This window comes from Mobula hypostoma, chromosome 9 (genome assembly GCF_963921235.1).
Source record: "Mobula hypostoma chromosome 9, sMobHyp1.1, whole genome shotgun sequence".
Classification (NCBI taxonomy): domain Eukaryota; kingdom Metazoa; phylum Chordata; class Chondrichthyes; order Myliobatiformes; family Myliobatidae; genus Mobula; species Mobula hypostoma.
The window spans coordinates 77,248,436-77,274,951 of NC_086105.1; the positions used below are offsets into that span (position 1 = coordinate 77,248,436).

At 44.3% G+C, this 26,516-nt stretch overlaps 1 protein-coding gene across 3 annotated transcripts in view; it reads right to left on the reverse strand.

Moving 5' to 3' along the window:
- tmem65 (transmembrane protein 65) overlaps window positions 1-26,516 on the reverse strand; it is a 107,495-nt gene that overhangs the window by 26,281 nt on the left and 54,698 nt on the right. For all 3 annotated transcript variants that reach the window (XM_063058507.1, XM_063058509.1, XM_063058508.1), the window contains 3 exons: window positions 20,093-20,160; window positions 11,648-11,702; window positions 5,291-5,333 (listed from right to left, as the gene is read on the reverse strand). In XM_063058507.1, the coding sequence (XP_062914577.1) occupies window positions 5,291-5,333; window positions 11,648-11,702; window positions 20,093-20,160 (166 nt within the window). The remainder of the gene's footprint in view (window positions 1-5,290; window positions 5,334-11,647; window positions 11,703-20,092; window positions 20,161-26,516) is intronic.

Sequence of the window (26,516 nt, forward strand, 5' to 3'; positions counted from 1 at the left end):
TGTAAGCAGTTGCTCTTTCTGTAGCACCATCTTAGACTGGAATTTCACTGAATATATTTGGAATATTTACAGCTATATAATAAAATATCTCGGGGATGGGACCCAATCTAAACACAGCATTCATTTACATCACATAATCAGCTTATAAAGTTACCTTGAAGGTAGTTTTAAGTAATATTTTAAACAGCCATCACGCATCAGCCACCCAGGTGGACAGTGAGTGAATGTTTGGCATTGACATCATTCCTGATTCTGAACCTGCTGGTAAACAGTCTTGGTCTTGCACTTGCTCATCACACGTGTGCACTGAAGCAACTATTCAGCACATTAGCTATTCATCAATGACGATCTTGGCAAACAATGTATTTCCCTGCTGCTTTGTGACCAACAAATGCTTTAGCACCACAAATCTTTAAAAATCTAATGCCGTGCTATTTTTTCAATTTCTGCAGTAATTTTGTGATGGATCTTTGCTTGTTTTCAAGTCAAGTGAAGTTTATTGTCATTTAACTACATACATGTATGTAACCATATGATCTGTATAGAAATGAGACAGCTTTTTCCGAACCAGAGTGTAAAGCACAGTAGCACACAAAACACATAATAACTTAAGGAGGATAAAATCTACAGATGAATCACACATAAATAACAAACTAAAGTGCATTAATATTAAATATTGTAAGGTATGGAACAGCTTAACCAGTGACACTTTGAATATCATGTGGCAGGGAGTTCAGAAGACTAATGGCTTGGGGGAAGAAACTGTTTCTCATCCTGACTGTTCTTGTCTTTATGCATCAGAGTCTCAGACTCAAAGAAAATGCCGGATGGATGGGTGGGATCCTTAATACCAAGGGCCCCGCATACACAGCATTCCTGATAAATGTTCCCAGTGGATGGTGGGAGACTCCTATGATCCTCTCAGCTGTTCTCACAGTCCTTTGTAGGGACTTCAGGTCTGATGTTCGACTGCGCCCATACCAGATGGAGATGCAACTTATCGGGATGCTCTCAATGGTGCTCCTGTAAAACACAGTTAAGATGGAGTGGGGTGGTGGGAGCCTTGCTTGCCTCAATCTTCTTAGGAAGTGGACAGGCTGTTGTGCCTTCTTGTTCAGGGAGGTGTTAGTAAAAAACCAGGTGGGTCATCCGTGATGTGAACTCCCACGAATGGTGCCCTTAATTCTTTCTATGGAGGAGCCATGTATTTGCTGAGGGATATAGCATGTCTGTACCTTCCTGAGGTCCACAATGATTTCCTTTGTCTTCTCCACATTCAGGCTTAGGTTGTTCTTCTCACACCAATCCATCAGCTGTTCCATTTCCTCTCTATACTCTGTCTCATCATCATTCTTGATAAGGCCACCCACTGTTGTGTCATCTACAAGGTTGATGAGACAGTTTGAGCTGGATCCTGTGTCAGCAGTGTGAACAGCAGTGGGCTGAGCACACAGCCTTGGGGAGCACCAGTGCTCACTGTAACAGGACGAGAGACCCAGCTGCCCACACGGACTGACTGTGGCCTTACTGTTAAGAAGTCCAATATCTAAATGCAGGGGGAGGTGTTGAGACTCAGCGAGGACAGTTTCTAGGGTATGATGGTGTTGAATGCCAAACTGAAGTCTATAAACAGCAGTCTGGCATATGAGACCACATTTTCCAGGTGGGACAGACAAAGCGAAGGGCAGAGGCTATTGCATCATCAGTAGATTGATTCCAGCGATAAATGAACTGGAAAGGGTCCAGTGTAACTGGCAGAAAGGCTTCAATGTGCTCCATGACCAGTTGCCCAAAGCATTTCATAATGATTGATATTAATGCCACAGAACACTAGTCATTTAGACAGATTACAGTCACCTTCTTTGGCACTGGAATGATGGTTCCTCACCAGCACTTTGGTCTGTACATCAAACCAGGCATAGAAGACATTCAGCCTCTCAGTGAGTGAGGCATCATGGCCACTGATGTGCAGAAGAGACTTGTAGACTGTAATTTTCTACCCCATGCGCCTCAAGTCTCTGGTATCACTGAAGTGACTGTAAATTCTCTGAGAATGCTCCCATTTGGCCTTCCTGGTGGAGCAAGAAAGCCAAGTCCTCGCTTCCCTGAGAGCTGTCACATCTTGTAATCTAAAAGCAGCGTCACAGTCCCTCATCCTGGCACAGACCTCTGCAGTAAACCATGGAGCATCACACTCTCTCAGCCCGGCACAGATCTCCGCAGTAAACCATGGAGTATCATGGTCCCTCATCCTGGCACAGACCTCCGCAGTAAACCATGGAGCATCACGGTTCCTCAGCCTGGCACAGATCTCCGCAGTAAACCATGGAGCATCACGGTTCCTCAGCCTGGCACAGGTCTCCGCAGTAAACCATGGAGCATCACACTCTCTCAGCCTGGCACAGGTCTCCGCAGTAAACAATGGAGCATCACGGTCCCTCAGCCTGGCACGGATCTCTGCAGTAAACCATGGAGCATCATGGTCCCTCAGCCTGGCACAGATCTCCGCAGTAAACAATGGAGCATCACGGTCCCTCAGCCTGGCACGGATCTCTGCAGTAAACCATGGAGTATCACGGTCCCTCAGCCTGGCACAGATCTCCGCAGTAAGCCATGGAGAATCACGGTCCCTCAGCCTGGCACGGATCTCCGCAGTAAACCATGGAGCATCACGGTCCCTCAGCCTGGCACAGATCTCCGCAGTAAGCCATGGAGCATCACGGTCCCTCAGCCTGGCACAGATCTCCGCAGTAAGCCATGGAGCATCACGGTCCCTCAGCCTGGCACAGATCTCCGCAGTAAACAATGGAGCATCATGGTCCCTCAGCCTGGCACAGATCTCCACAGCAAACCATGGAGCATCACGGTCCCTCAGCCTGGCACAGATCTCCGCAGTAAACCACGGAGCATCACGGTCCCTCAGCCTGGCACAGACCTCCGCAGTAAACAATGGAACATCACGGTCCCTCAGCCTGGCACAGGTCTCCGCAGTAAACCATGGAGCATCACACTCTCTCAGCCTGGCACAGGTCTCCGCAGTAAACAATGGAGCATCACGGTCCCTCAGCCTGGCACGGATCTCTGCAGTAAACCATGGAGCATCATGGTCCCTCAGCCTGGCACAGATCTCCGCAGTAAACAATGGAGCATCACGGTCCCTCAGCCTGGCACGGATCTCTGCAGTAAACCATGGAGTATCACGGTCCCTCAGCCTGGCACAGATCTCCGCAGTAAGCCATGGAAAATCACGGTCCCTCAGCCTGGCACGGATCTCTGCAGTAAACCATGGAGCATCACGGTCCCTCAGCCTGGCACAGATCTCCGCAGTAAACCATGGAGCATCACGGTCCCTCAGCCTGGCACAGATCTCCGCAGTAAGCCATGGAGCATCACGGTCCCTCAGCCTGGCACAGATCTCCGCAGTAAACAATGGAGCATCACGGTCCCTCAGCCTGGCACAGATCTCCACAGCAAACCATGGAGCATCACGGTCCCTCAGCCTGGCACAGATCTCCGCAGTAAACCACGGAGCATCACGGTCCCTCAGCCTGGCACAGACCTCCGCAGTAAACAATGGAACATCACGGTCCCTCAGCCTGGCACAGATCTCTGCAGTAAACCATGGAGTATCACGGTCCCTCAGCCTGGCACGGATCTCTGCAGTAAACCATGGAGTATCATGGTCCCTCAGCCTGGCACAGATCTCCGCAGTAAACCATGGAGCATCATGGTCCCTCAGCCTGGCACAGATCTCCGCAATAAGCCATGGAGCATCACGGTCACTCAGCCTGGCACAGATCTCCGCAGTAAACAATGGAGCATCACGGTCCCTCAGCCTGGCACAGATCTCCACAGCAAACCATGGAGCATCACGGTCCCTCAGCCTGGCACAGAACTCCACAGCAAACCATGGAGCTTCATGGTCCCTCAGCGTGGCACAGATCTCCACAGTAAGCCATGGCTTCTGATTTGCCCTCAACCTATGTGTTTCATGTTGGTCACATCCTCAGTACACCCCTCTGTGTAGCTGGTCACCGAATCCACATATTCCTCAATGTTAACATAGTTGCCATAGATAGCAGCCTCTCTGACCATTCTCCAGTTTGTATTATCAAAGCAGCCCTGCAGTGCAGAGGTTGCACCCTCAGGCCAGGTTTCCACCACCTTTAGAACTACATATTATTATGTGGCAAACGTTCACTCTGACACTGACAAATTCACTCTTTCAAAACATGATTGAGATCTTCATTTTCTCTTTATGCAGTGCTTTTCTCTTTGTAATTAACTTCTGTTTATTACATGTGTGAGGTCACTTCTTAGACATGCGCATCACAGTGTCTTGTGGAATTCTCCAGTTATGACATCATGTCATGCTCAAGTAAAAATTTGGATTTCAGATTTTGGAATTTCAGATAAAGGGGTGATCAATCTGTAAATACACTCAGTGGCCACTTTATTAGGTACCTCCCGTACCTAATAGACACAGTGTGAATGTTATGGTCTTCTACAGCTGTAGCTCATCCATTGCAAGGTTCATACACAAAATGCTGCAGGAACTTAGCAGGCAAGTTTCGATGTGTTGTCTTCTGCACACCACTGTTATAACGCATGGTCATTTGAGTTACTGTCACCTTCCTGTCAACTTGAACCAGTCTGGCCATTCTCCTCTGACCTCTCTCATTAACAAGGGCCTTTCACCCACAGAGTTGGATGTTTTTTTTAGTTTTTTTGCACTATTCCCTATAAGTTCTGAAGATTGTTTTGCATGAAAATCCTAGGATATCAGCAGTTTCTGAGATACTCAAAGCACCCTGTCAGGCACCAACAATCATTCCACAGTCAAAATCACTCAGATCACATTTCTTCCCCATTCTGATGTTTGGTCGGAACAACAACCGAACCTCTTCACCATGTCTGCATGATTTTATGCATTGAGTTGCTGCAACATGATTGGCTGATATCTGCATTAATGATCAGGTGTACAGGTGTACCAAATAAAGTGGCCACTCAGTAGATTTCTTAAGGCAATTTATAGTTTTTTTTCTATTGCAATGTGCAAAACAACAAATTTCATGACACATGTCAGTGACATTAAACCTCATTCTGATTATTAATTGCATTGAACTTAGAAAACACTGTACCCCAAGTTGTGTTTCTTTCTTCGAGTCACATGCAATGCTATAGATGAACCACTTCAAGCTTAGAGGAAATTTAATATTAACTGAATTCTTAATTTTATTAAATTAAGATTTCTCATATTTACAATGCTCAGTATGTAAGGTATACTCACCCTAGGCCAGCTACATCGGACACAAGGTTACCCAGTGCTGCAGCTGTGTTTTTTAAAAAAAGAAAGAATCTGTTGAAATAACAGCAACAGTAAAATGGAAGATTTTACCAGCATGCTCTGCTCTACAAAATAATTAAACTTCCCAGTTATATTTTCTATCTTGACTTGTTTACTTGAGGCAAAACCATAAGGTACAGGCACTGTACATCCATTGTAATGAAGTGCTTTAAGAGGTTGGTTATGAAGCATATCAACTCTGTCTGAGGAGTGACCTAGATCAGCTCTAATTTGCCTACTGTTACACCAGGTCAACAGCAGATGCCATATCATTGGCCTTTCACTCAGCCATGGAATATCTGAACAATGAAGATGCATACATCAGGATGCTCTTCATTGACTACAGCTCAGCATTCAACATGAGCATCCCCTTGAAACTAATCAATAAGCTCCAAAACAAAGGCCTCTATACCTCCTTGTGCAATTGGATCCTCAATTTTTTTCACTTGCAGACTCCAGTTAGGATGGATTGGCAACACCTTCTCCACAATCTCCATCAGCACAGGTGCACCTCAAGCCTATGAGTTTAGCCCTGCTAATGACTGTAAGGTTAGCCATATTCATGTTTGCTAATGACACCACTGCTGTTGGGAAAAGCAAGGGTGGTGATGAATCAGTATTTAAGAGGGAGATTGAAAATCTGGTTGAATGGTTGACAACAATCTCTCACTCAATGTCAGAAAAACCAAAGAGCTAATTAGGGGATCAGAGGTGAACAGGATCAGCAGTTTTAAAATTCTTCGCATTATCATCTGTCCTGAGACCAGCATGCAAGTTCCATGGAAAAGAAGGCATGACAGCACCTCCACTTTTTATGAAGTTTGTGTATATTTGGCATGTCACCAAAACCTTTGACAAACTTCTATAGATGCACAGTAGAGAGCATTCCAATTAGTTGCATTGTGGCCTCATACAGAAACACCAATGCCAAAGAACACAGAAGACTACAGAAAGTAAACAACAGGAATTCTGCAGATGCTGGAAATTCAAGCAACACACATCAAAGTTGCTGGTGAACGCAGCAGGCCAAGCAACATCTGTAGGAAGAGGTGCAGTCGATGTTTCAGGCCGAGACCCTTCGTCAGGACTAACTGAAGGAAGAGTGAGTAAGGGATTTGAAGGTTGGAGGGGGAGGGGGAGATCCAAAATGATAGGAGAAGACAGGAGGGGGAGGGATAGAGCCGAGAGCTGGACAGGTGATAGGCAAAAGGGGATACGAGAGGATCATGGGACAGGAGGTCCGGGAAGAAAAACAAGGGGGGGGGGGACCTAGAGGATGGGCAAGAGGTATATTCAGAGGGACAGAGGGAGAAAAAGGAGATTGAGAGAAAGAATGTGTGCATAAAAAAAAAGTAACAGATGGGGTACGAGGGAGAAGTGGGGCCTTAGCGGAAGTTAGAGAAGTCGATGTTCATGCCATCAGGTTGGAGGCTACCCAGACGAAATATAGGGTGTTGTTCCTCCAACCTGAGTGTGGCTTCATCTTTACAGTAGAGGAGGCCGTGGATAGACATGTCAGAATGGGAATGGGACGTGGCATTAAAATGTGTGGCCACTGGGAGATCCTGCTTTCTCTGGCGGACAGCGCGTAGATGTTCAGCAAACTTTTCGATGATTTTAAGTTCCCTGGCCCCCACCGCTTTATTTTCACCATGGATGTCCAGTCCTTACATACTTCCATCCCCCATCAGGAAGGTCTCAAAGCTCTACGCTTCTTTTTGGATTCCAGACCTAATCAGTTCCCCTCTACCACCACTCTGCTCCGTCTAGCGGAATTAGTCCTTACTCTTAATAATTCCTCCTTTGGCTCCTCCCACTTCCTCCAAACTAAAGGTGTAGCTATGGGCACCCGTATGGGTCCTAGCTATGCCTGCCTTTTTGTTGGGTTTGTGGAACAATCTATGTTCCGTGCCTATTCTGGTATCTGTCCCCCACTTTTCCTTCGCTACATTGACGACTGCATTGGCGCTGCTTCCTGCACACATGCAGAACTCGTTGACTTTATTAACTTTGCCTCCAACTTTCACCCTGCCCTTAAGTTTACCTGGTCCATTTCTGACACCTCCCTCCCCTTTCTAGATCTTTCTGTCTCTGTCTCTGGAGACAGCTTATCCACTGATGTCTACTATAAGCCTACTGACTCTCACAGCTATCTGTACTATTCCTCTTCTCACCCTGTCTCTTGCAAAAACGCCATCCCCTGCTCGCAATTCCTCCGTCTCCGCCGCATCTGCTCTCAGGATGAGGCTTTTCATTCTAGGACGAGGGAGATGTCTTCCTTTTTTAAAGAAAGGGGCTTCCCTTCCTCCACTATCAACTCTGCTCTTAAACGCATCTCCCCCATTTCACGTACATCTGCTCTCACTCCATCCTCCCACCACTCCACTAGGAATAGGGTTCCCCTGGTCCTCAGCTACCACCCCACCAGCCTCCGGGTCCAACATATTATGCTCCGTAACTTCTGCCACCTCCAACGGGATCCCACCACTCAGCCCATCTTTCCCTCCCCTCCTCTCTCTGCATTCCGCAGGGATCGCTCCCTACACAACTCCCTTGTCCATTCGTCCCCCCCATCCCTCCCCACTGATCTCCCTCCTGGCACTTACCCGTGTAAGCGGAATAAGTGCTACACATGCCCTTACACTTCCTCCCTTACCACCATTCAGGGCCCCAAACAGTCCTTCCAGGTGAGGCACAACCTCACCTGTGAGTCGGCTAGGGTGATATACTGCGTCCGGTGCTTCCGATGTGGCCTTTTATATATTGGCGAGACCCGACGCAGACTGGGAGACCGCTTTGCTGAACATCTACGCTCTGTCCGCCAGAGAAAGCAGGATCTCCCAGTGGCCACACATTTTAATTCCACATCCCATTCCCATTCTGACATGTCTATCCACGGCCTCCTCTACTGTAAAGATGAAGCCACACTCAGGTTGGAGGAACAACACCTTATATTCCGTCTGGGTAGCCTCCAACCTGATGGCATGAACATCGACTTCTCTAACTTATGCTAATGCCCCACCTCCCCCTCGTACCCCATCTGTTACTTTTTTTTTATGCACACATTCTTTCTCTCAATCTCCTTTTTCTCCCTCTGTCCCTCTGAATATAACTCTTGCCCATCCTCTGGGTCCCCCCCCCCCACTGTCTTTCTTCCCAGACCTCCTGTCCCATGATCCTCTCGTATCCCCTTTTGCCTATCACCTGTCCAGCTCTTGGCTCTATCCCTCCCCCTCCTGTCTTCTCCTATCATTTTGGATCTCCCCCTCCCCCTCCAACTTTCAAATCCCGTACTCACTCTTCCTTCAGTTAGTCCTGACGAAGGGTCTCGGCCTGAAACCTCGACTGCACCTCTTCGTACAGATGCTGCTTGGCCTGCTGCGTTCACCAGCAACTTTGATGTGTGTTGCGAGACTACAGAAAGTGGTGGATACAGCCCGGTCCATCACAGGCAAAGCACTCTGCACCACTGATCACATTTACATAGAGCACTGCCACAAGCATCCATCAAGGACCCACCATCCAGGCCATGCCATTTTTCTCGCTACTACCTTTGGGCAGGAGACACAGAAGCCTTAGGTCCCACACCACCTGGTTCAAGAACAGTGACCACCCTACATCAATCAGGCTCCTGTACTGGTGTGGATAACTTCGCTCACCACAACTCTGAAGTGATTCTACAACCTACAGACTCACTTTCACAGACCCGACAACTTACACTCTCAATTCTTTTTATTTGCACAATTTGACTTCTTTTGCACACTGGTCATTTATGACTTGTTTTTATTGTAAATTCCACTGTTTTTCCAGTAAATTCCTGCAAGTAAATGAATTTCAAGGTAGTATATAGTATTGAATAGTATGATGATAACTTTACTTTGAACTTTTCTCTCCTATTGTAGCTGCCTTGGGAGCTTTGCTTAAACATAGGTATGCTTCACAGTGCTGTGTACATACATCTATTGATGCTTCTGGACACATCTTCAGTGATGTTCCTGGAATCATCGGGTGTTTTGGGTCTTTCAACATCATACAACCTCCTCCAGATGACCCAGCCGGGGCTGATCAGACCCCAGCTTGTGTCCAGATGGCTAGCTACTTATGACTCCATAGCTCCCCTCTTTTGAGCCACAGCCATCTTGAGGCCCTCTCTGCCGCATCGGTGGTACTGCGGATGGCTCTCCTCTTCCTCTCTCCCTCGATGCCCAAAATGCTAAAGGCTCTAACTAAGGATCGGGCTACGAATCCCCTACAACCAACCTCCACTGGGAGACACCTCGCTTTCCTTCCAGCCTGCTGACAGTTGCTGACCAGTCCTGCATACTTGGAGAGCTTCCTTTCAAAGGCCTCTTCCAAGCTATCTTCCCATGGGACTGTCAGCTCCAGCAGCATCACTTGCTTAGTAGACTCAGACACTAGGACAATGTCTGGTGCCAGGGTGGTGGCTGCGATATGGTTGGGGAACTTCAGCTGCCCTTCGAGAATTCCCGGTAATAATATCACAGCTGCAGATTTTGTAATGAGTCCTGACACAAAATACAACAGTCCCATCCAACTACATAAATTCATGTGGCAACTACTATGCTTGAAACATACCTTTGGCCAATATTGTGAACTTTTCAGGTAATTGTTGTTTACACTACACAACACACACATGAACTCAACTGAAGAGGGTAAACACCAACATCTATGCACAGGTGTCTACATAGTTATGTGATAACAAGACACAGGTTCAAGTATATCCAAAATAAACAAAGGAGGAGAATAACTTTTTTTAAACACATGGTAGATGCAAAAGTTTCATGAATAGTTGAATAACACACAAAGAGCTGGAGGAACTCAGCAGGTCAGGCAGCGTCTATGAAGGGAAACAAACAGTCAACTTTTCATCAGGAGTGGAAAGGAAGGGATCTCATCAGCATAGAGGGGGCATCGGATACACCAGATGACACTAACGGACTCAGTAGGGACCAGATATGGATTAGGACGCCACTTCATTGAGAATCTTCGTTCTGTCCTCCACAAAAGGCAGGATTTCCCAGTAGCATTCCACTTCAATTTGACTTCCCAGTCCCATTCCAACCTGTTAGACTATGGCTACTTCTACTGCCACGGTGAGGCTACACTCAGGCTGAAGGAGCATCACTTACATTATGCCTGACTCCTCCAACATCTAGTAACTTCTCTAATACCTGGCAATTTCTCACCTTTCCCACTTCTCTCTGATTCTCCTCTCACGTCTTCTCTTCTCCTCATCTGTCTATCATTTCCCTTTGGTGCCCTTTCTCCTTCGCTTTCTTCCATTATCTACTGTCCTCTCCTTTCAGATTCTTTCTTCCATAGCACTTTACTTCTTCCACCTATCAACTCCCAGCTTCCTACTTCATTGCCCTCATTTGGTCACACCAATCACTGGCCAGTTCTGCTCCTTCTCCTTCCCCTTCCCCTTCCCCGACCTTCTTATTTTCTGACTTCTTCCCCCTTCATTTCCAGTCCCGATGAAGAGTCTCGGCCCAAAAGATTGACTATTTATTACCCTGACCTGCTGAGTTCCTCCAGCAATATGTGCTTTGCTCAAGTTTTCCAGCAACTGCAGAATCTCGTGATCATAAATAGCTTCCAATCCAGTCATACAAAGGCCTGCAGACCTCAAACATAATTTTATCCCGTTTCTGTAACCATTCCAGGAAAGCACTTTTTTGCCAGAAGTAATTTGTGCATTCTTTTGGGATCAATAAGTTTCAAAGTACACCTCTGAAACAGAAAGTACTGGAAGTACTGAAAGCTGCTCTTTCACATCACTGGCTACCTGTGTTCAATTCTGACTTCTGGTGCTGCCTAGGTTTTGGTTTCCAATTGCATGCAGATTTTAAGGTTAATTGGCCATTGTAAATTGTTTCTTGATGGTTGGAGGTATTGATGGAAACATACTGCCAGGTTCAAGGACACAATTTCAAGGACTCTACAACTCATGTTCTCAATATTTAGTTGCCTATTTATTTTTATTATCTTTGTATTTGCACATTGATTGTTTGTCAGGCGATGTATGTAGTTTTTCATTGATTCTATTGTAGTTCTTTGTTCTAACCTGAATGCCTGCAAGAAAATGACATATATTTGCTTCGATAATTTATTTATTTTGAACTTTTGAACTTCGAGAATAGATTACGTGGAAATGAGTGGGATAGTGGGATTTCCATGAGCCAATGTATTTGGCCTTCTTCTATGCCATAAAGAAAAACAGATCCAGATCATGTACAAACAATTTGATTGGATTAAATCCAATTCAGGAATGCTCACCTGCCATTGTAGAAATTCCAAAAATAACCCCAATGGACAACTCGATTTGCGTTCCCTGGAAAACAGAACATCAAGTAACGTTGCCTGAAAATGACTAAAGCAAGCACAACTGTGAACCCCCCACAGCTGCTTTCTTTAGAAAAGCATTTTAAGATTACTACAATATATAGCCTCCCAGAACAAAATATGTAATTGTATTCTTTGTTGCAGGCTTTTACATTTTAGCAAGGAATGCAACTGGAATTCAATTATTGATTCAAAAATCTTATTTTCTTTGCACAAATTTTAGCCCAAAACAACACAAACTTCTTCTGGCAAAATATAACAAACTTATGAATTCAACCCTTACAGAACTCGAAAAGGAAACCAACTATGGACTAATTTTACCATTGTTTCAACTTAGTTAAAATAATTAGCCATAATTTGAAGAGAAAGCTAATGTAAAAGCAAAGAGAGGGCATACAACAAAGCAAAATTAGCAAGAAGACAGAGGGTTGGGAAGCTTCAAAAAAATGTACAGAGAGCAACTAAATGAATCATTGGGAGGGAAAAGATGAAATATGACAGCAAGCTAGCAAACAGTATCAAAGTGGATAGTAAAAGCTTTTTCAAATATGTAAAAATAAAAGAGAGGTGAGAATGGATATAGGACCGCTAGAAAATGAGGCCAGAGGAATAATAATGGGGACAAGGAGATGGCAGATGAACTAAATGAGTATTTTACACCAGACTTCACCATGGAAGATACTAGCAGTGTGCCAGATGTTGAAGGGTGTGATGGTAGAGAAGTGAGTGCAGTTTCTATTACAAGGGAGAAGGTGCTCAAAGAGCTGAAAGACCTAAGGGTACATAAGTCACCTGGACCAGATGAACTGAACCTGACAGAGGACTGGAAAACTGCAAATGTCATTCCACTCTTTAAGAAAGGAGGAAGGCAGCAGAAAGGAAATTATAGACCAGTTAGCCTGACCTCAATGGTTGGGAAGATGTTGGAGTCAACTGTTAAGGATGAGGTTATGGAGTACTTGGTGACACAGGACAAGATAGGACAAAGTCAGCATCGTTTCCTTAAAGGAAAATCTTGTCTAACGAACCTGTTGGAATTCTTTGAGGAGATTACAAATAAAGGGGAGGCAGTGGATGCAGTATATTTGGCCTTCCAGTAAGCCTTTGACAAGGTGCCACACATGAGGCTCCTTACCAAGTTAACAGCCCATGGTATTACAGGAAAGTTACTGGCATGGTTAGAGCATTGGCTGATTGGTAGGAGGCAGCGAGTGGGAATGAAAGGATCCTTTTCTGGTTGGCTACCAGTGACAGGGGTTGGTGTTGGGATCACTTGTTTTTATGTTGCATGTCAATGATTTGGATGATGGAATAGATGGTGTTGTTGCCAAGTTCACAGATGATACAAAGATTGGTGGAGGGGCAGGTAGTGTTGAGGAAACAGGTAGGCTGCAGAAGGACAGACAGATTAGGAGAATGGGCAAGAAAGTGGCAAGTGAAATACAATGTTAGAAAATGCATGGTCATGCACTTTCGCAGAAGAAATAAATGTACAGACAATTTTCTAAACGGAGAAAATCTAAAAAATCTGAGATGCAAAGGGACTTGGGAGTCCCTGTTCAAAGGTTCAAAGGTCCAATTTAATGTCAGAGAAATCTATACAATATACATCCTGAAATGCTTTTTCAGAAGCTTTGGTGCACTGTGTACATACATCTATTGATGCTTCTGGACACATCTTCAGTGATGTTCCTGGAATCATCGGGTGTTTTGGGTCTTTCAACATCATACAACCTCCTCCAGATGACCCAGCCGGGGCTGATCAGACCCCAGCTTGTGTCCAGATGGCTAGCTACTTATGACTCCATGGCTCCCCTCTTTTGAGCCACAGCCATCTTGAGGCCCTCTCTGCTGCATCGGTGGTACTGCGGATGGCTCTCCTCTTCCTCTGTCCCTCGACGCCCAAAATGCTGAAGGCTCTAACTAAAGAACAGGCTACGAATCCCCTACAACCAACCTCCACTGGGAGACACCTCGCTCTCCATCCAGTCTGCTGACAGTTGCTGACCAGTCCTGTGTACTTGGAGAGCTTCCTTTCAAAGGCCTCCTCCAAGCTATCTTCCCATGGGACTGTCAGCTCCAGCAGCACCAGTTGCTTAGTAGACTCAGACACTAGGACAATGTCTGGTGGCAGGGTGGTGGCTGCGATATGGTTGGGGAACTTCAGCTGCCCTTCGAGGTCCATCAACAGCTGCCAGTCCCTTGCAGAGGTCAGAATGCCTGCAGATGTTCTTTTGGCAGGTATTGTCTGCTCCCCAGCTCTGACAAAGGCAATGGTCTGCCTGGAGGGTCGGGACCGCTTCGCCCACTCAACTCCTGCGCTGACGGCTTCAGCGATGGTCTTCAGGACCTGATCATGCCTCCACCTGTACCGTCCCTCACCAAGTGCCCTTGCACAGCCGCTGGGGATGTGCTCCAGGGTTCCTCGCTTGGAGCACAGGGGGCACGCAGATGACTCTGGCTTGCCCCATGTGTGCAGGTTTGATGGGCTTGGAAGCACATCGTACACTGTCTGGATGAGAAATTGGATGCGGTGTGGTTCGGCTTTCCAAAGATCAGCCCAGGTCACTTTCCTTTCAACCGCATTCTCCCATCTTGTCCAAGCTCCCTGTTGCTTCATTCCCACCACCTTGCAGGCTCTCATCTCCTCCACTACTGCTCTCACCTCCTCTTGAACTAGACGACGCCTTTCCTTCCCTCTGGTGTCCATTTGGGGAGTTGGAAAGGATCCTAGCCCAGCTCGGCCTTGTGTGACCACTCCCACCAGCCTCCTGTGACGCAGCCTCGCGTCTGCCTCCTGAACAGTTTCCTCTGCCCTCCACTTCCTGCCAGTACTTACTTGGATCCCTGCTCTAGCCACCTTCGGGTCACTTGAGTCCCTATACTGTAGCACTTCTCTGGCTCTTGCAGAACATCCTAAAGATTAACTTGCAGGCAGTGTCAGTGGTGAGGAGGGCAAATGCAACATTAGCATTCATTTCAAGAAGTCTAGAATACAAGAGCAAGGAAGTGATGCTGAGGCTTTGTAAGGCACTGGTGAGGCCTCACCTTGAGTATTGTGAATAGTTTTGGGCTCCTCATCTACGAAAATATGTGCTGGCCTTGGAGGGGGTTCAGGAGAGGGTTCAGAAGAGTTTCACAAGGATGATTGCGGGAATGGAAGGGTTATCATATGAGAAACATTTGATAGCTCTGGGTCTGCACTTGCTGATATTTATAAGGATGGAGGTGGAATCTCATTACAACCTTTCAAATGTTGAAAGATCTAGACAGAGTAGATGTGGAAATAATGTTTCCCACGGTGGGGATGTCTAGGACAAGAGAGCACAGCTTCAGATTAGATGGGCGTCCATTTAAAACAGTGATGCGGAAAAATTTCTTTAGCCAGAGGGTGGTGAATTTGTGGAATTTATTACCACAGGCAGCTGTGGAGGCCAGGCCATTGGGTGTATTTAAGGTAGAGCTTGATAGGTTCTTGATTGGACACAACATCAAAAGTTACAGTGAGAAGGCTGGGGAGGGGTAAAAAGGATCAGCCATGATTGAATAGCGAAGCAGACTCAATGGGCCAAATGGCCTAATTCTGCTCCCATGTCTTATGGTCTAATTACATTGTGAAATTGACAGACACCTTTAAGTGTGCATAGATACAGTCAATCTTGGAAATCCAAGTCACTCAGACAGGAGGGGCCAGACAAGGGAGTATTGGTTTCCAATTGTACCTCAAAAAAAATCAGTCAACTGGCAAAAAGTTCAAGTTGAATAAACTAATCCTGCACAGTATTTTGAAAACTGTTGCAGGAGGTTAAGAGCAAAATATTAAATATTCATTACTGGTCAACAAGCTCATGGCCTAAAAACTAATTCTGTGCATAAATTTTTTAAATATTTACTACAGGGAATTACAAAGTTCGATGTACAGTGGATTCAAGTTAATTGGGACACATCAGGGCCAGTAAATCTTAGCCCATTGAAGCGGCTGCCTCAATTAGCCAAAGTTTCATGAAAGTTGAAAAGTATAAAAGAGACAAAATGAGTTAACAAATTATGCATTTAAATGAAATATAGAACAAATTTAAAACACAAGAATACTACAGTACTATAAAACTATGCATTAATTCCTAATAGTTATTGATAGAGGAATTCATCCAGTGTACACAATGAACAAAATCAGTGCAGACACCTACTGCAGATAATTGACTGCTTTCATACAATGCTATTGATGATTGAATCCTCCAAATCCACATTTTTATTGTAACATTCAAGATGATTGTCAATACCTTCAAATTCTTTGTAGTTCTTAATTTGTTGAAGTAGTGAAATCGTTTCATTTTCACTCCCAGCCATTTCTAGCATCTCCAAGCCTGACTGCTTGAAACCACAGTGAGCAAAACAGTTCTGAATTATCTTACTGCTTATTTCTCGCCAACTATCGGTAACAAAAATCACTGCTTTTGAACACAAACACATGCAACTGATGCTATTTAAAAACTGTTCGCTTCAATCTTGGAATAGTTCTAACTGGTGTGCAGCATGACTGAAGCTACTCAGAACTTGTTGACAAGTCTCCTCCTCAAGGAGGCAGCATAATGTCTTAACTAAGCAAGGGGAATCCCAGCAACTTCCTCAATTAGTTTTTGTTCTTTCAGAGTTATCCCAAATCAGAGGCCGTCCTGATTAACCAATGGCCCAATTAATTTTCAAATATATTTCATATTTCAGTACTATGTTAATTCTACTCCCAAGTCCCCATTTCTATTTCATAGATGGACCCTTGGTTCATAGTTTAGGCCTTAGTTCATAGTTTAATTTAGTTAAACTTTTCAAATATAGTTAAATTTTAATTAGAGGCACATGACGTATATCCAAAGACTGACTCCTGAGAGATGCACAAATGACAAATAATCCTCCACTAGATCACAAAGAAGCCCCGGCGTTTGTTCTGCAGCTTGTGGAACCCAACTGGAAACATCTTCAGCTGAAATACGTGGTCTACTACACTGTGATGTAGCATTCTACATTAGAAGATAAGAACATGAGAAATAGGAGCAGGAGTAGGCCATTCAGCCCATCGAGCCTGCCCCACCATTCAATAAGATCTTGGCTGATCTGTCAGTAAACTCAGCTCCATCTACCTGTCTTTTCCCCATAACCCTTAATTCCCTTATTATGTAAAAACCTATCTAACTGTTTCTTAAATATATTTAGTAAGGAAACCTCAACTGCTTCCCTGGGCAGAGAATTCCACAGATTCACCACTCTCTGGGAAAAACACTTTCTCCTGATCTCTGTCCTAAATCTTCTCCCCTGAATCTTGAGGCAATGTCCCCTGTTTCTAGTCTCACCTACCAATGGAAACAACTTTCCTACTTCTATCTTATCTATCCCTTTCAAAATTTTGTATGTTTCTATAAGAGCCCCTCTCATTCTTCTGAACTCCAGAGAGTATAGTCCCAGGCAACTCAATCTCTCCTCAGAGGTTAACCCCTTTATGCTTGGAATCAACCTGGTGAACCTCCTCTGCACTGCCTCCAAAGCCAGTATATCATTCCTCAAGTATGGAAACCAGAACTGCACACAGTACTCCAGGTGCGGCCTCACCAGTAAACTGTGTAGCTGCAGCATGACCTCCCTGCTCTTGAACTCAATCTCTCTAGCAATGAAGGCCAACATTCCGCTTGCCTTCTTAATAACCTGTTGTACCTGCAAGCCAACTTTTAAATAGAATATAGAATAGTTCAGCACAGTACAGGCCCTTCAGCCCATAACATTATGTCGACCCTTAAACCCTGCCTCCCATATAACCCCCCACCTTAAATTCCTCCATATACCTGTCTAGTAGTCTCTTAAATTTCACTAGTGTATCTGCCTCCACCACTGACTCAGGTAGTGCATTCCACACATCAACCACTCTCTGAGGAAAAAAACCTTCCTCCAATATCCCCCTTGAATATCCCACCCCTTACCTTAAAGTCATGTCCTCTTGTATTGAGCAGTGGTGCCCTGGGGAAGAGGCGCTGGCTATCCACTCTATCTACTCCTCTTAATATCTTGTATTCTTCTATCATCTCTCCTCTCATCTTCCTTCTCTCCAAAGAGTAAAGCCCTAGCGCCCTTAATCTCTGATCATAATCCATACTCTCTAAACCAGGCAGCATCCTGGTAAATCTCCTCTGTCCCCTTTCCAATGCTTCCACATACTTCCTATAGTGAGGTGACCAGAAGTGGACACAGTACTCCAAGTGTGGCCTAACCAGAGTTTTATAGAGCTGCATCATTACCTCGCGACTCTTAAACTCTATCCCTTGACTTATGAAAGCTAACACTCCATAAGCTTTCTTAACTACCCTATCTACTTGTGAGGCAACTTTCAGGGTTCTGTGGACATGTACCCCCAGATCCTTCTGCTCCTCCGCACTACCAAGTGTCCTGCCATTTACTTTGTACTCTGCCTTGGAGTTTGTCCTTCCAAAGTGTACCACCTCACATTCTCCGGGTTGAACTCCATCTGCCACTTCTCAGCCCACTTCTGCATCCTATCAATGTCTCTCTGCAATCTTTGACAATCCTCTACACTATCTACAACACCACCAACCTTTGTGTCATCTGCAAACTTGTCAACCCACCCTTCTACCCTCACATCCAGGTCGTTAATAAAAAATCACAAAAAGTAGAGGTCCCAGAACCGATCCTGGTGGGACACTACAAGTCATAACCATCCAATCCAAATGTACTCCCTCCATCACGATCTTCTGCCTTCTGCAGGCAAGCCAATTCTGAATCCACCTGGCCAAACTTCCCTGGATCCCATGCCTTCTGACTTTCTGAATAAGCCTACCATGTGGAACCTTGTCAAATGCCTTACTAAAATCCATGTAGATCACATCCACTGCACTACCCTCATCTATATGCCTGATCACCTCCTCAAAGAACTCTATCAGGTAGGTTAGACACGATCTGCCCTTCACAAAGCCATGATGACTGTCCCTGATCAGACCATGATTCTCTAAATGCCCAGAGATCCTATCTCTAAGAATCTTTTCCAACAGCTTTCCCACCACAGACGTAAGGCTCACTGGTCTATAATTACCCAGACTATCCCTACTACCTGTTTTGAACAAGGAGACAACATTTGCCTCCCTCCAATCCTCCGGTACCATTCCCATGGACAACAAGGACATAAAGATCCTAGCCAGAGGCTCAGCAATCCCCTCCCTCGCCTCATGGAGCAGCCTGGGGAATATTCCGTCAGGCCCCGGGGACTTATCCGTCCTAATGTATTTTAACAACGCCAACACCAACTCTCCCTTAATATCAACATGCTCCAGAACATCAGCCTCACTCACATTGTCCTCACCGTCATCAAGTTCCCTCTCATTGGTGAATACCAAAGAGAAGTATTCATTGAGGACTTCGCTCACTTCCACAGCCTCCAGGCACATATTCCCACCTTTATCTCTAATTGGTCCTACCTTCACTCCTGTCATCCTTTTTTCTTCACATAATTGAAGAATGCCTTGGGGTTTTCCTTTACCCTACTCGCCAAGGCCTTCTCATGCCCCCTTCTTGCTCTTCTCAGCCCCTTCTTAAGCTCTTTTCTTGCTACCCTATATTCCTCAATAGACCCATCTGATCCTTGCTTCCTAAACCTCATGTATGCTGCCTTCTTCCACCTGACTAGATTTTCCAAATTACTTGTCACCCATGGTTCCTTCACCCTACCATTCTTTATCTTCCTCACCGGGACAAATTTATCCCTAACATCCTGCAAGAGATCTCTAAACATCGACCACATGTCCTTAGTACATTTCCCTGCAAAAACATCATCCCAATTCACACCCGCAAGTTCTAGCCTTATAGCCTCATAATTTGCCCTTCCCAATTAAAAATTTTCCTGTCCTCTCTGATTCTATCTTTTTCCATGATAATGCTAAAGGCCAGGGAGTGGTGGTCACTGTCCTCCAGATGCTCACCCACTGAGAGATCTGTGACCTGACCCAGTTCGTTACTTTTGCGATTCATGAACAAGCACTCCCCTCTGCACAACAGCATGCTGCAATCTTTCACCATTTAAATAATAATCTTCTCTTCTATTTTTCCTTCCAAAGTGGATGATCTCGCATTTACCAACATTGTATTCCATCTGCCAGACCTTAGCCCACTCACTTAACCTATTGCTCCACTACAAAACCTCTTAATCACAAAGTATGTACATGGTGGGACAGTTACTTGAGCTGATGTTTCTGCACTGGCACTATCATTTATAGGCAAGCTTCCATCTGACTTGTACAACAGCACAACGTTCCTTAGTGCCTATTGTTCTTATCAGTGAGATAATTGAATTAAAAAAAATCAAGGATGCAAAGTAGAAATACTTACAGCAACAATCATTATTGCATTATCGAGGAAGCCAAACCCAATAAAAGGAATTGCACTGTGAAGAAACACTGCAAGATTAAAACAGAATTGTATAAAAGGTTTTTTCCCTAAATAATATGTCAATTACAGCATGATATTACAGCTAATCCTGGTCACTCACTACAAACATGTTGCACACAAAAAAAAACTCAGCAGGAACTCAAGTAACTTTCAAGATCTTAATCTTTTTCAACACTGATTTAACATTTAATTTAGCATCTGAATTACCTAATATGAAAGAGAATGTACTCCAATATTGTAAATAAATATTTAAGTATATTCGCTTCTTTATAATTTTCATTGCTTTATAATTTTGCATTCTAAAAATTGAGTATTCTAATATCATAAATAAATGTATAAGTATGTTTGCTTTTTTACAATTTTCATTGCTTTTTAATTTTGTATTCTTAACTTCCTCTGCTTTCATTTTTACTTTGGTACTTCTGCAATGGAGATCTGATCAAGTCACAATCTGATTCCCCACAACACAGAAATAGAAGGGTGGCTGGTGCCACCTTGTCATCAGAGGAAATTGATCTTTGCTCATCTCAAAATCTATCTTTTTAATTACAAAACTCTGACATGGTTTGGCAATTGTTTGCGAGATGGGAGGTATATTTATATTTAATAGCATGATGCTATTAAATTCACCACCGAAATGTGAACGTATGTGGGCAATATTTGCCTCTCTGACTGGAGGCCTGTGACTAGTGGAGTATTGCAAGGATCGGTGCTGGGTCCTTTGCTGTTTGTCATCCACATCAATGCTCTTGATGATAATGTAGTTAACCGGATTAGTATAATTGCAGACGACACCAAGATTTGGGGTGTAGTGGACAACAAAGAAGACCATCAAATCTTGCAGTGGGATTTGAACCAGCTGGAAAAATGGGCTGAAAAATGGCAGATGAAAGTTAATGCAGACAAGTGTTGCATTTTTGGAGGACCAACCAGGGTAGATCTTATATGGGTGAGCGGTAAGGTACTGAGGAGTGCAGTAGAACAGAGGGATCTGAAATACAGATCCATAATTCCTTGAGAATGGCATCACAGGTAGATAGGGTTGTAAAGAAAGCTTCTGGCACATTGACCTTCATAATTCAAAGTATAAAGGTACAGGAAATGGGATGTTATGTTGAAGTTGTATAAGTTGGTGAGGCCTAATTTGGAGCACAGTGTGCAGTTTGGTCCACTACCTACAGGAAGGATGTAAATAAGATTGAAAGGGTACAGAGAAAATTTACAAAGATGTTGCCGTGACTTGAGGATCTGAGTTATAGGGAAAAGTTGAATAGATTAGAACTTCATTCCCTAGAACGTAGAAGGTTGAAGGGAGATTTGATAGCGGTATATAAAATGAGTGGCATAGATAAGGTAAATGCAAACAGGCCTTTTGCATTGGATGAGAGTAAACTAGAGGTCATGAGTCAAGGGAGAAAGTTGAAATGTTTAAGGGGAATCCCTTCACTCTGTGGGTGGTGAATGTGGAAGAAGCTGCCAGTGGAAGCAGTGGATAGGGGTTTGATTTCAACACCCCTGACACAGTGGTGTCAAGAAAACAACCTCTCCCTCAATGTCGCAAAAACAAAGGAGCTGGTTGTAGACTACAGGAGGAATGGAGACGGGCTAACCCTTATTGACATCAAAGGATCTGGGGTTGAGACGATAAACAGCTTTAAGTTGCTTGGCATCCACATCACTGAGGACCTCACGTGGTGTGTACACACCAGCTGTGTGGTGAAAAAGGCACAACAGCACCTCTTTCACCTCAGATGGTTGAGGAAGTTTGGCATGGGCCCCCAAATCTTAAGGACTTTCTACAGGGACATAATTGAGACCATCTTGACTGGCTACATCACTGCCTGGTACAGGAACTGTACTTCCCTCAATTGCAGGACCATGCAGAGAGTGTTGCGGACAGCCAGGCGCATCTGTAGGTGTGAACTTCCCACTATTCGGGATATTTACAGAGACAGGTCCTTTTAAGCACCTGTCTCTGTAAATATCCCGAATAGTGGGAAAGATCTTTGGGGACCCAAGTCACCCCAACCACAAACTGTTCCAGCTGCTACCATCCGGGAAACAGTACCGCAGCATAAAAATCAGGACCAACAGGCTCCGGGACAGCTTCCTCCACCAGCCCATCAGACTGATTTATTCACGCTGGAGAGCACGAGAGAGAGAACGAGAGAGATTGATTGTCAGTTCCTGTTTCAGGGGGCCTGGAGCAGCAACACCGAAGATTGTTATATTGGAACAGTGAGCTGCTGGTCTCCCACTCTTGTTACAGGATCAATCCTCTCCTTCACTGTTTTTTTTACTACTTTAAAAAAAAACAATGAAATCAACAAGAACATACCACTTCAGACATCTGTAAAAATGAAATAAACAAAAGAAAAAGGGACATAACATTAGAGGGATGCCTATTGTACAAAGTGCTCAAAAATACTAAACATTACATCTCAAATGAGGGCCTTGAGAGCTCATCTGCCCCCGGCCTCGTTCGGGTAGGCAAGAAATGGATCCCAGATAGCCGAAAATTTTCTAATTGAATTGATTCTCAAGAACCTAAGTTTCTCCATCTGTATGACTGAGGTCATATCAGCCATCCATCTCTGAAAGGAAGGGAGAGAGGGTGATTTCCATTCCCTCAAGATAAGTCTTTTGGCGACAGTCATTCCCAGCATCAGAGACTGTTGTATGGCTGTAGAGAAGCAAATAGTAGATTGCAAACAGCTGAAGATGGCGAGACAGTACCAGTCAAATATTTTGGACCAAAATCCAGTCAGTAATGGGCAAAACCAAAAGGTGTGTGACAATGTGGCGTCCGTCCCTTGGCTATCACACATTAGTGAGACCGAAGGGTAATCCTGTGCAATCTAAACTCAGAGTAGTGGAGACGGTGGACAACTTTAAACTGGATCAGTTGGTGTCTGCTGTTAACAGAGCAAGCCTGTATCATAGACAAACTCTTGTCCCAGGCAGCTTCAGATAATTCAAAGCCCAACTCCTCTCTCCAGGCGTCTCTAATCTTCACAGTAGATGCTACAATGCAATCATCGAACAAACGAACAAACTTAGAAACAAGATGCTTGGAGTCAGGAGGGCTCTTTAAAATAACAAAAAAAAAATGTTTCCCTGGAAAAATTTCAAAATTACAAATCTTAGATTAAATGTAGTGTCTAATTTGTAAGTAACAAAAAAAGTGCGAATGAGGCAGCTGAAATCTCTCTCTCAGCAGACTAAATGTTGCAAACTGTCCTTCTATGTACAGGTCTTCAATAGAAACTAGACCCTTCTCCCTCCAAGCATGGTAGGTTTTATCTGACCATGAGGGTAGAAAGGAGTGATTGAAACAGATTGGTGTTTGTACAGAGGTCTCTTGTAAATTCAGAACACTCCTAATCTGATTTAGAATTCTGACGGAATTTTTCAAAACAAAACTTAATTTTTTTGAAGTCCCAGGCTTTTCTAACTTAGACAACAGCATGGCTGGCAAGGAGGAATTGACAACAGAGTTAGACTCCATACATAGCCACAAGGGAGCCCCAGGGGCTAGGTTATCCAGAGCCCCCTGTTGCCAAAACATTAAAGCCCTAGCATTGACAGCCCGATAATAGTGTCTAAATACAGGTAATCCCAGCCCTCCTTCAGACTTGGGCTTTTGTAAATGAATTTTCGAAATCCTGTGATTCTTATAATTCCAGATATAAGCCAAAATTATGGAGTCCAACTCTTTAAAGAAGGCTGATGTAAGAAAAATGGGTAGATTTTGACAAAGGTAGAGAAACCTAGGAAGGAAAACCATTTTAATTGAATTTACATGACCAATTATGGACAGAGGTAGGGTTTTCCAACTTTCTATGTTCTGTTTAAGTTTTTAAATAAACTCCGTGAAATTTAATTTAAATATTAAATTAGGATCTTTGGGGATTGCCAAGCCAAGATAAGTAAAGTGATCTTTAAGTACTTTGAATGGGACACTTTCCAAAACAAACCCATGTGTAGACATTGGAGAGGGGCACAAAGTCACTTTTTGTCCAAGTGAGTGAGTATCCTGATAGTCTGCCAAAAGAGGTGACTAAATCTAGAAGAAGAGGGACTGACTTTTCTAGTTTTGTAAGCAGAGCATCACATTGTTGGCATATAAACTAATAAGTGTTTCAATACCTCCCACTTTCAAACCCACAATATTTGGGTGACTTCTTATTTTTAGGGCAAGGGGCTCTACCGTGATGGCAAAATGGGCCAGCGAGAGAGAGCAAACCTGCTGAAATGAACGGTGTAGGGGAAACAGAGTTGAATTGTCACCGCTGGTTATAATAGAACACACTGGGCTGGTATATATCAGTTTTACCCAGGATATAAATGACTTGCTGAACCCAAACCTGTACAGTGACTCAAACATGTAAGGCCACTCAATCTGGTCAAAAGCCTTCTGTGCATCAAGGGATAAGATTGCTGCCCCATTAGCTTTCTCATGATCAGCATATATAGTACTAAGGAAGTATCTGACATTGGAAAAAGAGAACCTACCCAGGATAAATCATGTCTGATCAGGATGAATGATAGATGACAAATGCCTATTTAGTCCATTAGCCAGCATTTTAGTAATTACCTTTCTATCGAAATTCTGGAGTGCAATGGGCCTATAGCTGACCAGGTCTGTTTCCTCTTTACCATTCTTTAGAATGAGGGAAATGTTAGCCTCATACAATGTTTTAGGCAAGGCTTTATCTCTCTTAGAGCAAGATATCATTCTGAGGAGAAGTGGGGCAAGGATATCCCAAAATTTCTTATAAAATTCACAGCCAAACCCATCTGGCCCATCTGCCTTGCTGGACGGAAATGACCTAATGGCAGAAGTTATTTCTTCCAATGTGAAGTCAGAATCTAAGTCCTCCCTAGCAGCGTCACTAAGTTTCGGCATTACAAGAGAATCAAAGTTATTCAAATCAGATTGAGTGGCATTGCATTTAGAGGTGTAGAGTTCACTGTAAAATTCTTTAAAACAGTCATTTACCTCCTTAGGGTTGGTTAACAGGATACCCACCCTCGATCTAGTGCAGTGAATTGACCTTAAGGCCTGGGCGCCCCTAAGCTGCCGCGCCAGGAGCCCCCCAGGCTTGTCCCCCATTTTGAAATGCTTTTGTCTTAATTTTACGAGAAGGTCTCTTCTTCACTGTTGAGAGAGATTCTGTCCGAGATACCAAAGTGTTGGGTTATGGATTGTAGTTTTTGATGATCAAGCTCTCTTTGGAGAAAAGGAACACATTGATAAACTGTGATACCGGTAAGTTCAAGTGTTTCTCAAATTATTGTTCTTGTCACAACCTGTCCATAAACTGAAAACCAATATTCAAGGGAGAGTCTAAAAACGCAAACACGAGGAAATCTGCAGATGCTGGAATTTCAAGCAACGCACATAAAAATTGCTGGTGAACGCAGCAGGCGAGGCAGCATCTCTAGGAAGAGGTACAGTCAAAGTTGAAATGATAGGAGAAGACAGGAGGGGGAGGGATGGAGCTAACAGCTGGACAGTTGATTGGCAAAGGGATATCAGAGGATCATGGGACAGGAGGCCTAGGGAGAAAGAAAAGGGGGAAGGGGGAAGCCCATTGGATGGGCAAGGAGTATAGTGAGAGGGACAGAGTGAGAAAAAGGAGAGAGAGGGAGGGGGAGAAAAAGGAGAGAGAGGGAGGGGGGAGGGAAAGAGAGAAAGAGAGAAAGAGAGAAAGAATAAATAAATAAATAATGGATGGGGTACGAAGGGGAGGTGGGGCATTAACAGAAATTAGGGAAGTCAATGTTCATGCCATCAGGTTGGAAGCTACCCAGATGGAATATAAGGTGTTGTTCCTCCAACCTGAGTGTGGCTTCATCTTGACAGTAGAGGAGGCCGTGGATAGACATGTCAGAATGGGAATGGGACATGGAATTAAAATGTGTGGCCACTGGGAGCTCCTGCTTTCTCTGGCGGACAGAGCGTAGGTGTTCAGCGAAACGGTCTCCCAGCGAGACCCAATGCAGGCAGATTGCAACTAAAATACACTCAAATTCAGGGAGAAAATGACAATGGTTGATGAGCCCTTTTGTGACTGTAATATTATTGCCAATGGGGTCCCTCATAGGTCAGTAGTCCACCCCTTGCTGAAAAGGTGATGGAGGCAGAAACTCTCATCACCTTTAGACTTGGACGTGCAGTGCAAGTACTGTAACCCGGAGGGCTTTATAACAAGTGCAGGAAGGTAGATTCCTTCTTTGTTGATCAGTACGGGCACAATAGTCTAAATGGGCTCATTTGGTGTCCAGGAGCTTCTGTGATTCTGCAATTCCATTGTATTTTGATCTATTCCTTTCCTTCCAGTTTTCTTTTATCCTGTAC